This window comes from Prunus dulcis, chromosome 4 (assembly GCF_902201215.1).
Source record: "Prunus dulcis chromosome 4, ALMONDv2, whole genome shotgun sequence".
NCBI lineage: Eukaryota > Viridiplantae > Streptophyta > Magnoliopsida > Rosales > Rosaceae > Prunus > Prunus dulcis.
This window is the reverse complement of record NC_047653.1, coordinates 4,832,784-4,845,116: the sequence shown is the minus strand read 5'-3', so window position 1 is coordinate 4,845,116 and position 12,333 is coordinate 4,832,784. Positions and strand designations below refer to the sequence as shown.

Sequence of the window (12,333 nt, the reverse complement as noted above, 5' to 3'; positions counted from 1 at the left end):
GGAAAAATAAATTGTAACAAGAAGAATGAGTGAAGATTAACACAAAACTACTCAGGCACCCATGAAATAAAATTAAAACACAGTATATTTAAAACCCTGTCAGCTCAGCTTGCATTTCTCATGATGGAATTCGAGAAGAAAATTTAACAGGAAAATGTTGCTGTCTACAATATATGAAATTTCAAAGTTACACATTTCGGGAAAAGCAATTAATTTGCCAGCTCAATCTAATTTGTTTATTCTCAAAAGACAGAAGAATCACCTAGATCAAAATCCTTAACCTGTTCATTACAGTGAAAACCATTATCATGAACCTTGCAATAAAATTTGAAATAGAAATACAAGAGAAGCACAACCTAATCAAATCCCTTTGTTTAAAATGGAAACCCTGCTCAAGGAGATGAGGAAACTAACATAACCGTTGTTGTAGTGTAGCTGAAGGTTGAAAAATTGCTCCTACTTGAGCAGCAGGAGATCATCTTATCTGGGTAGGAGAACAGAGCAACCCAGATGCATCCGCTCCAACCACTGCAAGATCACAAACAGTACAGAGCTGCCCTTCCTGGGCCAGAACAAACCGAGAACTGCAGTACGGGCATGAAACATCCTTCTGCCCACGGTAAATAGGCACATATGTTGCACCACAAACCACAAATGGATTTCTGAAATCATAATTTAGCTGGGTTGCATCATTCATGTTCTTCTCGGCAGCCTGGAGGACTTGTCTTGCAGTCTTTGCATGGTTTTCAGTGGTGGGATTGGTCTCCAAAAGTCGCCTGGCAAAGTTGGCTGCTGTGTTGAGATTACCAGCCTTAAAGCAAACACTCATGGCATTCAGTAATGCAAGTCTCAAGTGAGGCATCTGAAGGTTACAGTGGGTGAAGTAAGCTGCTAGCTCCTGTTGGCGAACAGGATTGTCCTTAAGTTCCCTCCTCTTAAGCTCCATCTTCAGACCCAGAACATACTCCTTCACAATGATAATTAATTCTTTTACTTCATCAACCTCTCTCCTTGAATCAACTACAATCAAAGGAATAGTATGCAGAATACCAAGGAGAAGTCGTAAAGCCTCTGTAAATTTCCCCGTAGTTGTGGCCTTGTAACCCGCCTTAAGCTTCTCTTCCAGCTCTGAGAATTTAAACACAAGAGCAGGAGGACCCCTAACATTAGGAGTAGCTGACTCACTCCATCCCCTCTCAACAGCCACAGAGATCACAGGAGCTGATGAGAAGGCACGTAGATACGTATGACTGCCCATGTGTAAGTCAAGAAACAATTGTCTTAGGGGAGCAAAGTTCTTTATACCCAGCTGCCGGTTCAACAAACGCATTGCAATATCGAAATTCCCAGCCGCTGCATGTTCAGCAGCAAGAGATGACTTCTGGGTCCAAATTTGACTTACAGGCATACCAGGAGTTGGGGCAACAAACACAGAAGAACGGGCATTACTTGCAGTTTTGGGAGTATCAATCTCAGGTGGAAGTTCAAGATCTTCAAGATCCCATCCTCCCTCCTCATTTTCCTCATGTTCTTCCTCATCCTCCAGCACTGCACTGATGTCTCCATTTGGAATGTTTTCCACGTCAACAATATCCAAATCCTCTCCCCAATCAGCATCTGTAGCCTCTTCATACTCTTCCTCTGCATTCCTGCCCACATTATCAAGACCACCCTCAAATATTCCTCTCATAACCCTCAACAAGGGCCAATCTCCACCACAGATGATTGGGGTTGGAGGCATCAAAAGAGATGGAGATTTCCCCTTGGGTAAAATCGGAACATTATCTCCCAGTTCAGCTGCCAAACGTTCTGCAATATCATGGAGGCCATGAATTACAGCTGTGCTATAAGCAAGGGGTAAATGACCAGCATTCTCCAATATCTTAACACGCTCTCTGATGTCACCCAAATATAGAGCATTGTGGAATTGACCCATCACATCATTCTTGACTTCAGCAATTTTCAGCATTTTGGACAATTTATCCAAGTTTCCAGTCACAAGATAGAGGAATGATAGCCTCTCAAAATTCTTTGTCTTCTGATACGCATATTCTACAATGCCTGCATTACCCTGGCGAAGGGCCTCCACTCCCAAACGATACCAGTGATCTTTCTCATCAATTTCCTTGGCAGAAGCAACAGCAATCTGGATGTTTCCACTCCCTAGTGCCAAGTTGAAGCGAGTCCTTTCATCCTTCACAAAATGAAGGGCAACCTCAGGGAAACCTTTCTGCTGTAGATATGCAATCATGGCCTGGCCACAGAGCTCAGAGCTCTTAATCATGCTCATAACCTGGTCATACCTCTTCTTCAGTAAGGATAGCTTGAAAACATATTCTGTTGCATCAACAACAATGGCACAGTTCTTCCCATCTCGATCCAAGCAATGGATGGTGCTTCCATACACTTTTGTTATATATACTGGAACATCTAGGGTCCTGATGATTCCATTGTCCCCATTGGGAAGGCAGTATTTGATGTGGTTCAAGGTTGTATATATGAAAACGCCATTGTCATCCCAAGCTCCACTCTTTACACGAATTGTCTCATGGAGAGTGCACTGATGCACAAGCTTCTTGTTGGCTATCACAATAGAATGTTTGCTCAGCAAAGCAATGCTTTCCATATCGTTTGACCAAACAACATACCTTACGAAAGGAGTTTGAAGCTCCCCAAGAATAATTCTCTGCTGCAGGTCAAAAATAATAACTCTGTCCTCTGCCCTGCAAAGCAAGTTTCCAGTTCCAGCATAAAATATTGCATCAGCAATAATAGGTAGGGCACTCTTCTTGACAATCTCATTTTTAAGGTTCTTCACTATAACTTGATTGCTGCTCTTTTCAAGCACTGCAAACCTATTCCTAGCCACGAACACGGCTGGCCCTCCAATTCCTCTTTTTGCCTCCTGCACAATATCACCCCGGCCAAAGCTATCTTTGGGTATAATGTATAGCTCATAAGAACCCCCTTCCGTTTCTGAACATATCAAAACAGCATTTTCTGTAGGGCTATAAGATAGTGTTTTAGCCCCTTGATTCAAGGTGGAAGAACCAGGCCTTCGAATAGGGATAACCTGAGTGTCTCTCTGGGTAGAGAACTCAAAGAAGCGGAGAAAACGATCTTTAACATAGAACATTGAATCACCACTAACAGAAAAGGCAGGACGTTCTCTCTCCAATTTAAAGACGATCATGCCACTATCATGACCAGCAGCCAAAAGGTTCATTTCAGGATGTGCTGCAAGAATCCAGAACCTATCATGCTCTCTACGAAATGTCTGAAGACCAGTCCGTTTTGTGGCATCCCAGACTCGGATGCTTCTATCCTCTGAATTGGACACAATAATATCCTGCCTTGCATGGAATAAAACACATGATACATTGTTCATGTGCCCCCTTAAGGTGTCCACCTCCCAAGCCTTTGTATCTGAAATTGGAAAGATCAACAGGTGACTATTATTACTAAACAGATTTCTGTAGCTCTAATATTTCCTTCTTTCTAAAGGGAACACACTAGAAGAGTTTTTATTTTTTACTTTTAAAAGTTAGACCAAAAAGAGCTTAATTGTCCAATGTATATGCACATAATATTTACCAAGAAATATATAAGCACACGTACAAAAGCAATTATGTGGCTTTCTTCAGTGCTACAGAACAGGCCATGAATTAACTTTTACGAAACAAGGCTTTATTAATAAAAGGAATGTACAAAATTACCAACAGATGTCTGGTATTTGACAGAACAATAATAGAAAATTAAGTTAAATGACAATTTGGGAGCTAAAAACTAATCTATTGCCCCCTCTTCAACAACATGAAACAATTTATCCCAATGGGTTACCAATAAAAACTAGAAAATAAAAGAAAATGTTAAGTGTTTTTGAGGTTACTATATCGTGTACATGGTCGCAACTTGCAACAGAAAGGCAGATCTTCAGTAGGATGATTAAAAGCTAAAAAATTAGTCTTTAAACACCTAGTTTCCTAACATATGTTGTGTTTGGCATCATGAACATAATTAAATAAATAATTATATTTAAATATTCTTACCAGAGTTGGATTTAGCTTTTACAAAAAAGAAAAATTAAATAACAAAATTTCATTCAAGTATTCTAGCCTACTTTTGATACTTGAAAACAAGAAGCAGATCCATACACATTTTTGTTTCTTGTTAAAAAAAAAATATTTGGAGGTGCATACTTATTAGAATGTTTATTTCACAGGACACCTGAAACAGAAGAAAAAAGGCATACCATTCATTCGCCAGAGTTTCACTTGTCGATCGTCTGCTCCAGAGACGATCAGAGGGAGTGTGGGATGGAATGATGCCCAATTAACACCCCGATCATGACCTTCCAAGACATACTTCACAACAGCATCAACTCCACCAAAGAAATCTGCATTCATCTGACTCAGGCGCAGGATGTCATCTGCAGGGGCAACCGTCTTTTTCCTGAGGGCACCAATATCCCAAACACGAACAGTTTGATCCAAGGATGCTGAGACAACAAGATCCTCCTTTGGATGGAATAAGGCACACATGACATAATGGTTGTGTCCAGTGAGCACAGAAATACAAGTTCGGGACTGCCAATTCCATATTCTGATTGTCTGATCATCGCTAGCACTGACAATCCATGGGTACTCATGATGGAATTGAACGGTGCGTATGTAATCAAGGTGTCCAAGAAGTGTAAACAAACACCTATGCAGCTTGTAATTCCACACCTTGATCTTGTAATCATCCCCTGCCATTTAAGCTTACACAATAAATTACTTCCTTCGAGGATCTCTTCGGAGTCAGCAGCGCCATCATGTAATAAAATAAAACTTACAAACAAGTAATATTCTTCTCAGCTTGATAGAACTTGGAAAAACACAGGTACCATATTTAAGATTAAGAAATATATGGGTGAATATTCTAGATCTGACTGTTTCTACACGGCATAAAGAAGAACCTAATAAACTAACATTTCTAATTAATGCAACGGGTGATGTGCAAGAAGGTGACACATAATATTACACAAAACTAACATGGCAGAATAACATGGAATATACCAATTTCATATCAAATCTAAGCACACCGTGAAAACAAGAAATCAAGTGCTGAAATTTTCAGACGGTAACACGGAATGAACCAACAGAAAACAAAAAATTTTGAATTTTGATGTTATACCTCCAGAGACGAAAAGCGGCTGAGAGGTGTGGAAATGGACACCACGTACAGGGCCATCGTGCTCGTCAAAACGGTCGATGAGAGTGCCCATTCGGTAATCCCAGAGCTGGATGACACCGCTGTGGAGACTGGCCAAGATCCATGGCCTCTTGCTGTGAAAGCTCAGCCCCTTCACTCGATTACTCTTGGTCTCGAATTTCGTCAGCATCTCAAAACACAATTGAATGCCCCCTTGATTGAAATCAAGATCAAACAACCGACACCTCTTTAATTGATAGAAACTCAATTCAGCAATACAAATCACGTCTCAAGGCTATCCAATTGATAATACTTTCAATCTAATCAATTCATTGTTTTCTTATCTATTTTCTCAGCAAACAATCACGGGAGGTGAATTTCGCGATTGAACTGATACGTACAAAGAAAGAGAGAGAGAAAATGTACCTCAGATCTGGTAATGCGGATTGTTGATTAGTAAAGCGGCGATACGAGATGATGGATTTGTTTACGATATGATAATGCACTGCAATCCAACAAATCGTCTAATGATCCAGACAAATTTTCTCTTCTTTTCTCAGAAGCCAATCAGCAGGTGAGAGATATTGGGTAAGACAGACAGAGAGAGAGAGAGAGAGAGAGAGAGAGACTCAGATCCGGGAATGCAGAGATTCAATCATATGAAGGCTAAATACATCAAAATTGCAATGCCCAGAGAGAGAGAGAGAGAGAGAGAGAGAGAGAGAGGTCACTACAAAGAAGTCAGTGACCTTGCAGATCTAATTTGGGTTTTCAAGCAAAGCTCTTTTATTTCTTTCTTACTTTCGTTCGTTCTTGGTTTGTCTTTCGTTTTTTGGACAAGGTGGTCACTGGTCACGTTTTATTCAATTCAATTCCTTGAACCTGATTTTTAGGCTTCTTTTTCTTTTATAGGGGCAATGGTCTACGAAAATTGATATTTCTCTATACATAAATCACTTATTTTGAATTTTAATCGTGCATGGTGAAGAGCTAGTAGCTTGAATTATAAGCCTTCCTTCGAACTATTGAAGTGTTAAGTTATCAAAGTTGTAATAGCCTTTGTTAAGTAATTTTTATTTACATGAAATTTGCAACTCACATCGTGATTACATCCTCTTTAATGTTAACTTAATCTCAAGAATGATGTGATGAACATTAGTTTATTTTATGTTTATTTAGAGAATTGTGTTATTAGGACCCAATATCTCATATTGAAAAACTATACATATCTTGAGATGGCTTAAGAAATCTTGAGCAATGTTTCTTTACAAGCCGATTTTTATGGGTAAGTTCTACCCATGGAGTATTATCAAATTTATTTATTAAAATACCATTGAACTAAGAGGTATCTGGTGTAAAATTGTGTTTAATTAGGCAGGATCATTTCTGATCAGGTACAATTCTATGATTAGGTAGAATCATGTCTGATGAGGTAAAACCGAATTACATGATTAACAACTTGCCGTGCGAATTAATCTCTTCCTATCCGCATGACTGATCAAATGGGAAAAAAGAAAGCATGAAAACGTTAGCTATGATGGTTAGGGAAGTTTGGAAATGAGATTAGGATTAGGAAGAACAGAGCAATTTGAATTAGGTACAGAAGCCAAAAATACATACAAGAATGAAAAGATTTTGGTAATGATGATCAACAATTGAAAATAAGAATGATGCAATAATTACGGTGGTGATGCCATATATTCCACTGGTAAGTCCAAAAGTGAACAGCTTTGGATCTCAACAACAGCAACAACATATTTTCCAAGCTTTGTAAAACATTATTATTGCATTTATCAGATTTAAAATAAATAAACGAAAGAAATGAGAATGGCTTCAAAAGAAAGAAATGAGAATGGCTTCAAAAGAAAGAGATGATTATTCAATAAACATTATCAACCTACAACACCAGTTTAATCCCTATTTTGGACCCACCATTCCACCCACCAGCTTGCTTACCAAATTTATATAGTACAATAAGCCAAATTTATATATTACAACAATCAAAATTGCATCATTTGCAGATTTCAACACTAGCTAGCTGGTACATGTTCTCAAAAATGGCAATTTTCCCAAAGAGTAGAACAAATTTGGGAAAGCTTGCGCAGTAATCACCTCACATTCGGAACCTGCCTGGCTTTGATATCCTTAAGTCTAAGGGTTACAGCTCTCTTGTGAGCCTCTAGTCCCTCAACTTCAGCCATGGTTGCCACATACGGGCCAAGCTTTTGCAAACCTTCCTCTGTCAAAGACTGCACTGTCATGTACTTAAGAAAGGAGTCCAAAGACACACCACCATACATCCTCGCATAGCCATATGTTGGGAGGACATGGTTTGTCCCACTCGCATAATCTCCCACACTCTCTGGTGTCCACTGTCCTAGGAATACAGAACCTGTAGGGGAAAGATATCAAAGTTCAGATATCTAATCATCTTATTTCGACCGACCGGAAGAAAAAAGTGTGATGCATGCAAAATGCACATGTAAATAACGAATTAGTGATAAATGGCATGACACTCAAATAGACCTATGTTCGCAATCACCGCCAAAGTTACCAGCAAAAGGAAAAGGAAAATGAAAGAAAGAGAAGGACAACTGTCAAGTAACAGTATATGAGAACTATACCTGCATTCTCAATGACACTCTCCCATTTTTCTGCATCCTTGACATTGATGATCAGATGCTCAGGTGCATATAAGTTTGAAAAATAGACTGCCTGAAACAGCCACAATCATGTCTAGTTTCAGAATCACGCAAAACTTCTCAAACAACATACAAGTAAACAAAAATTAATGCATGTAAGCTTGCACATTCTAACATAATTTTCTTCATAAAAATACGAAAGAAACCCTTTCCTCATTGTGATTCCAATGATGTTTTGGTGATAGACATGTCATATTAGGATGCAAGGACAAACCTCAACCATATCGCGAGCAAACACTGTGAAACTGTGGCTCAGTGCTTTTGAGGCAAACTCTCCCCTTGGTAGGCTTTGGCACTGTTTGCTGATTTCCTCCTCTATAGCTTTAAAATCCACACCATCCCCAGCAATTACAAGAACAACTTGACTATCAGGGCCATGCTCAGCCTGAAATTGCATTAGTTACTCATACATTAGGTTGGCCACAAGCATTCCCAAATACTATATCAAGCATTTAGGTTTCATATAATGCACTAAAATTTCTGCAACAAATAACAAATGTGCCTTTTTATACTAAAATTCATATATTCTGTAGTAAAAGCTAGATATCTTATTATAGAGGAAAACTAAATACAGAGTACTCTTACTTGAAGCAGTTCAATAAACTGAAGTTGATTTATATTCCAAACAGTAAAGGTTCAAAATTGTATTTACTTCAAGCAAAGACATCTGAATCACAAGTACCTAATATGATTATGTTTCAATTCTTAACGTGGAATCTAACCGGCAGGAATATTGGAATTGGTTTTAATATAAACAATTAAACGAGACCTGTCATATTGTAACACTTCAGGCAGGAAACACTTAATACCGTTGGATTTTACCATTACGTCACAGCAGAAAAAATGAACCATAACAGAACAGCCTGAACCTTTCATTATGAAAGTGATCAATCACAAACTTAAAGAAGCATTGCAGGACAAGTAAGTACCTGAGAAAGCAAATCTGCAGCTATATGAACAGGACTGGCATGTTTGTCAGCAATGACCAAAACTTCTGAAGGGCCTGCAGGCATGTCAATTGAAACCATGGCTTCGCTGTTCTGTTAAGAAAATTAGAAGGGTGGGTAGGAAGTCAAATCAATATGGTAAAAACAATGAATCTCCCTTAACTCCCATTTTTGAACTTCAACAAAAGTTAGGAAAACAACTTCTAATAGTAAATATGAGTACCTGGAGAATCATTTTTGCAGCAGTGACATATTGATTTCCAGGGCCAAAAATTTTTTCAACCTGCAAATTATTTGAAAACAAAATTAGATACAGAAAATTCTTTTACGAAATTTGAAAGAAAAATTACAACAAATTAGCTAAGCTAACTTTGGTCCTCTATTTTTATTCAAAGAAATCAAGCTCAGAGGTTCAGAACCCGAGTTAAAAACTTAGCAACAAATTTAAGGCCTTGGCACAAATATCTGCATGAGTTATGAAAAGTATAATAACAAGATAATGGGAAACTAACACCTTTGGGCAAGATTTGGTACCCCAAGCCATAGCAGCTATTGCCTGCAAAGCAAAAAATATTGTCAAATTGCTGAATGTAATGAAGTATATAAGAATACTTTTGCTGTTTATAAACCTGAGCACCACCAGCTTTAAGGATGTGAGTTACACCAGCCTTCTTTGCACAATATAGTACTTCCTGAAGGGCAAAACAAAAATGATCATCTCTCATTTAGGAATCCCCTAATAATGCATTCCGTCCAAAGTAAAGAATGCCTGGCACATACCTTGCATATGGTGCCATCCTGACTTGGGGGAGTTGCAAGAACAACAGTTTTACACCCAGCAATCTGTGCAGGCTGGTACACATGATAAAGCAGAAGTCCATCAAATCATTGCGACTTAATAATCAATAACCATGATAAAGACCACAGAGAAACTTTTACAACAAATATGATCAACTTACAACTGAAAGCATCAGAGCTGTTGAAGGTAAAACTGCAGTTCCTCCTGGAACATAAACACCAACAGAACTGATGCTTCTCGCCACCCGTTTACATTTGACACCCTAAGAGGTTAAAGATACGTAAGGGCTCTGTGTATATAGGAAGAAGCAAGCTACAATATGGGCTTACCTTCATGTTCTCAACACTTTTCTCAGCTGATTTCTGAGCAAAATGAAATGCATATATGTTGTCATATGCCACGTCAAATGCTTCTCTAATAGCTGCATCAAGCTGCATGAGGAAGATATCAGAATTGAAAACATAAATAAATATCTTGTATCTAGAAAACATGTCTAAATGGCAATACCTCTGGATCTGGAAGCTCAGAAACTTCTACGACAATGTTATCCAGTTCTACTTTGTCAAACCTTGCAGTATATCTGTGTGAGAGAAAAAATAAACAAAAAATAAAAATAAAAAATTTTACTTTATTAGTAAAATTGCTGCAATAATAAATCAATAAATTAATTAAAAAAATAATCAAAGAAGTACATACTCCTTGATTGCAGCATCGCCTCTTTTGCGAACATCATCAACTATTGGGTTGACCTAACCAAGTATAGCTACTATAATTCATGAGCTACTTCATTTATGAATATAAATACCCCCAAAAATGTCAGGTTTTCAAAGAACAGTCAGGATTTGGGAACAAAAGAAAGGCTCACCGTGCTAAAAATGGAAGAAAAATCAATTCGAGGACGAGCTTTCAGGCCTTCAACCTCCGGTGGAGATAGTTCAGACAACCTGTAAGACTTCATTGAGCAAGTTGTTCCCTTACAAGCAAAACCTAAGCCAACAGTCAACTTTAGAATATCAGGGAAAAGAATTACAAATAAGAAATAGCATTACATTTCTGGGTCAGGAAACAGATTCCAAAGCTTACTTACCTCACAGGAGTTAACTTGTATACATAAGCATCTATCATCTACCGCATAACTTGCACATATGGACAGACAAGCAACATTTATACATAAATTTACCTTTTAAGTATAAAAACGTCTTTTAGTGGGTAAGTTTGCACACTTTATTTGCACAAACGTAAATATAGATGAGTCAACTGACATAAATCTAAAACTCATTAGCTTTACACATCTGAATAACTTTATAGAGGATTCGTATTTTTCAATCCAACTGTTGACCATATCCTAATCATGCCAACGATTTCACCAAATTTCAAGTCAATCCGATACTGACAAGCACTGTGCTAACTTAATGTACAGTACATATGAAAAGGTTAAAGATACCAAACGAACTTACAATTTGACATATATTGTGAACATGAATAAAGAAATAAATTCAATGGTCAGCACATAAACAATCAAGAAAGCTCAATTTCTAGCATAAACATGTATACGAAAAATACCAACTTGATACAATACAGATGGAATGCTTGGATATATTCAATTGACTTGAAATTTAACATATATGGTGAAAACAATTGAATTATATTCGATGGTTAGCAGAAACTAAGTAAAATTCACTCTTTCAATTGAGCATTACATTTTGATACTACAATAAAAAAACATGAACCAATCAATTCATGAAATCGAGCAAATGGTGGCCTCATACCTCGTCGAAGAAAAAGATTTGTAGTTTTCGGCGCAGCGATTAGAGGATGATATTGTCGTTTGATAAAACAATGACTGCTGCTGCGATTAAAACATAGAATCTGACTGTCCATCACCGCCTTCAATCAGACCAACTCAATTAATATGCACGAAAAGAAAAAGAAAAACATTCTTTGTCTATTGTTTGGCTGGTGAGAAATGGTAGAGAAAAAGAAGAGAAAAATTGACCATAAAGAATTTGCGGGATTGCGAAGGAAAGGTGGGACAAGTTAAGATTACCTGCAAAGTGGAAAGTAAACGCGACGGCGGTGACTGACTGGAAGCGTATGGGTGGCTACTGCTTTTACTAGCTAAGCAGAGAGAGTGTGCGCTTGGGTGTTCGGCCTCTGTTGTCCAGTTGTGGGCTGGAAGTGGTAAAACCAAACCTGGTGTAACCGGCCCAAACTTCCCTCACCCGGTTTGATTACGAATTTAACCCAAAGCCGAAGCGAAATTACCCTCTGTGGCAAAAAAATAAGAGTGTACAAACCTAATTTTTAGGTGTTAGAAATAGTTTTGTAGTTCTTTTCTTTAATTTGATAAAATAATTATTTATTTTTTTAAAATGGGTCAAATACAGAAAATTACCCAAATGATGGGTGTATTTTTAAATTCATACACGAACTATCAATCATTCGTCGACCAACAAAGTAACTGGAGGAGTTTATATAATTTTTTTTTCAACAAAAAAAAAAAAAAAAAAAAGGTTGTAACTGAAGGAGCAACAAGTAATTGATTCATTCCTACAAGGCTTCCTAAGCAAAAACTAGTAGTTGTACAACTTTGTATCAAAAACCCTTTTTACAATATACGAATGAATATGTGAGAGATATACAAAGCAAGCTTGAAGCAACAATGACACACTGAGATGGAAAGAAGAGACTG

The 12,333-nt window shown here is 37.8% G+C and overlaps 2 protein-coding genes across 6 annotated transcripts; both read right to left on the bottom strand.

Annotated features, from left to right (window-relative positions):
• Positions 1 to 85: 85 nt before the first annotated feature.
• On the bottom strand, positions 86 to 6,043 carry LOC117624380 (coatomer subunit alpha-1-like). 3 transcript variants are annotated; one of them, XM_034355583.1, is made up of 4 exons: positions 5,620 to 6,043; positions 5,176 to 5,446; positions 4,253 to 4,747; positions 86 to 3,426 (listed from the first exon to the last, which is right to left on the bottom strand). In XM_034355583.1, exons 2-4 carry the CDS (start codon positions 5,381 to 5,383, stop codon positions 476 to 478), a joined length of 3,654 nt encoding a protein of 1,217 aa, XP_034211474.1. In that variant the 5' UTR covers positions 5,384 to 5,446; positions 5,620 to 6,043; the 3' UTR covers positions 86 to 475. The 3 variants fall into 3 exon arrangements, with proteins under 3 accessions (XP_034211474.1, XP_034211473.1, XP_034211472.1); XM_034355582.1 differs by having other exon boundaries at positions 5,176 to 5,440; XM_034355581.1 differs by having other exon boundaries at positions 5,176 to 5,406.
• A 993-nt stretch (positions 6,044 to 7,036) lies between these two features.
• On the bottom strand, positions 7,037 to 11,828 carry LOC117625981 (histidinol dehydrogenase, chloroplastic). 3 transcript variants are annotated; one of them, XM_034357588.1, is made up of 15 exons: positions 11,689 to 11,828; positions 11,411 to 11,528; positions 10,507 to 10,628; positions 10,338 to 10,390; positions 10,149 to 10,221; positions 9,971 to 10,072; positions 9,802 to 9,903; positions 9,623 to 9,694; positions 9,472 to 9,534; positions 9,357 to 9,398; positions 9,066 to 9,125; positions 8,825 to 8,935; positions 8,110 to 8,280; positions 7,818 to 7,908; positions 7,037 to 7,585 (listed from the first exon to the last, which is right to left on the bottom strand). In XM_034357588.1, exons 2-15 carry the CDS (start codon positions 11,520 to 11,522, stop codon positions 7,302 to 7,304), a joined length of 1,458 nt encoding a protein of 485 aa, XP_034213479.1. In that variant the 5' UTR covers positions 11,523 to 11,528; positions 11,689 to 11,828; the 3' UTR covers positions 7,037 to 7,301. The 3 variants fall into 3 exon arrangements, with proteins under 3 accessions (XP_034213479.1, XP_034213480.1, XP_034213481.1); XM_034357589.1 differs by having other exon boundaries at positions 11,411 to 11,490; positions 11,689 to 11,789; XM_034357590.1 differs by lacking the exons at positions 11,411 to 11,528; positions 11,689 to 11,828 and adding an exon at positions 10,729 to 11,385.
• Positions 11,829 to 12,333: the final 505 nt, after the last annotated feature.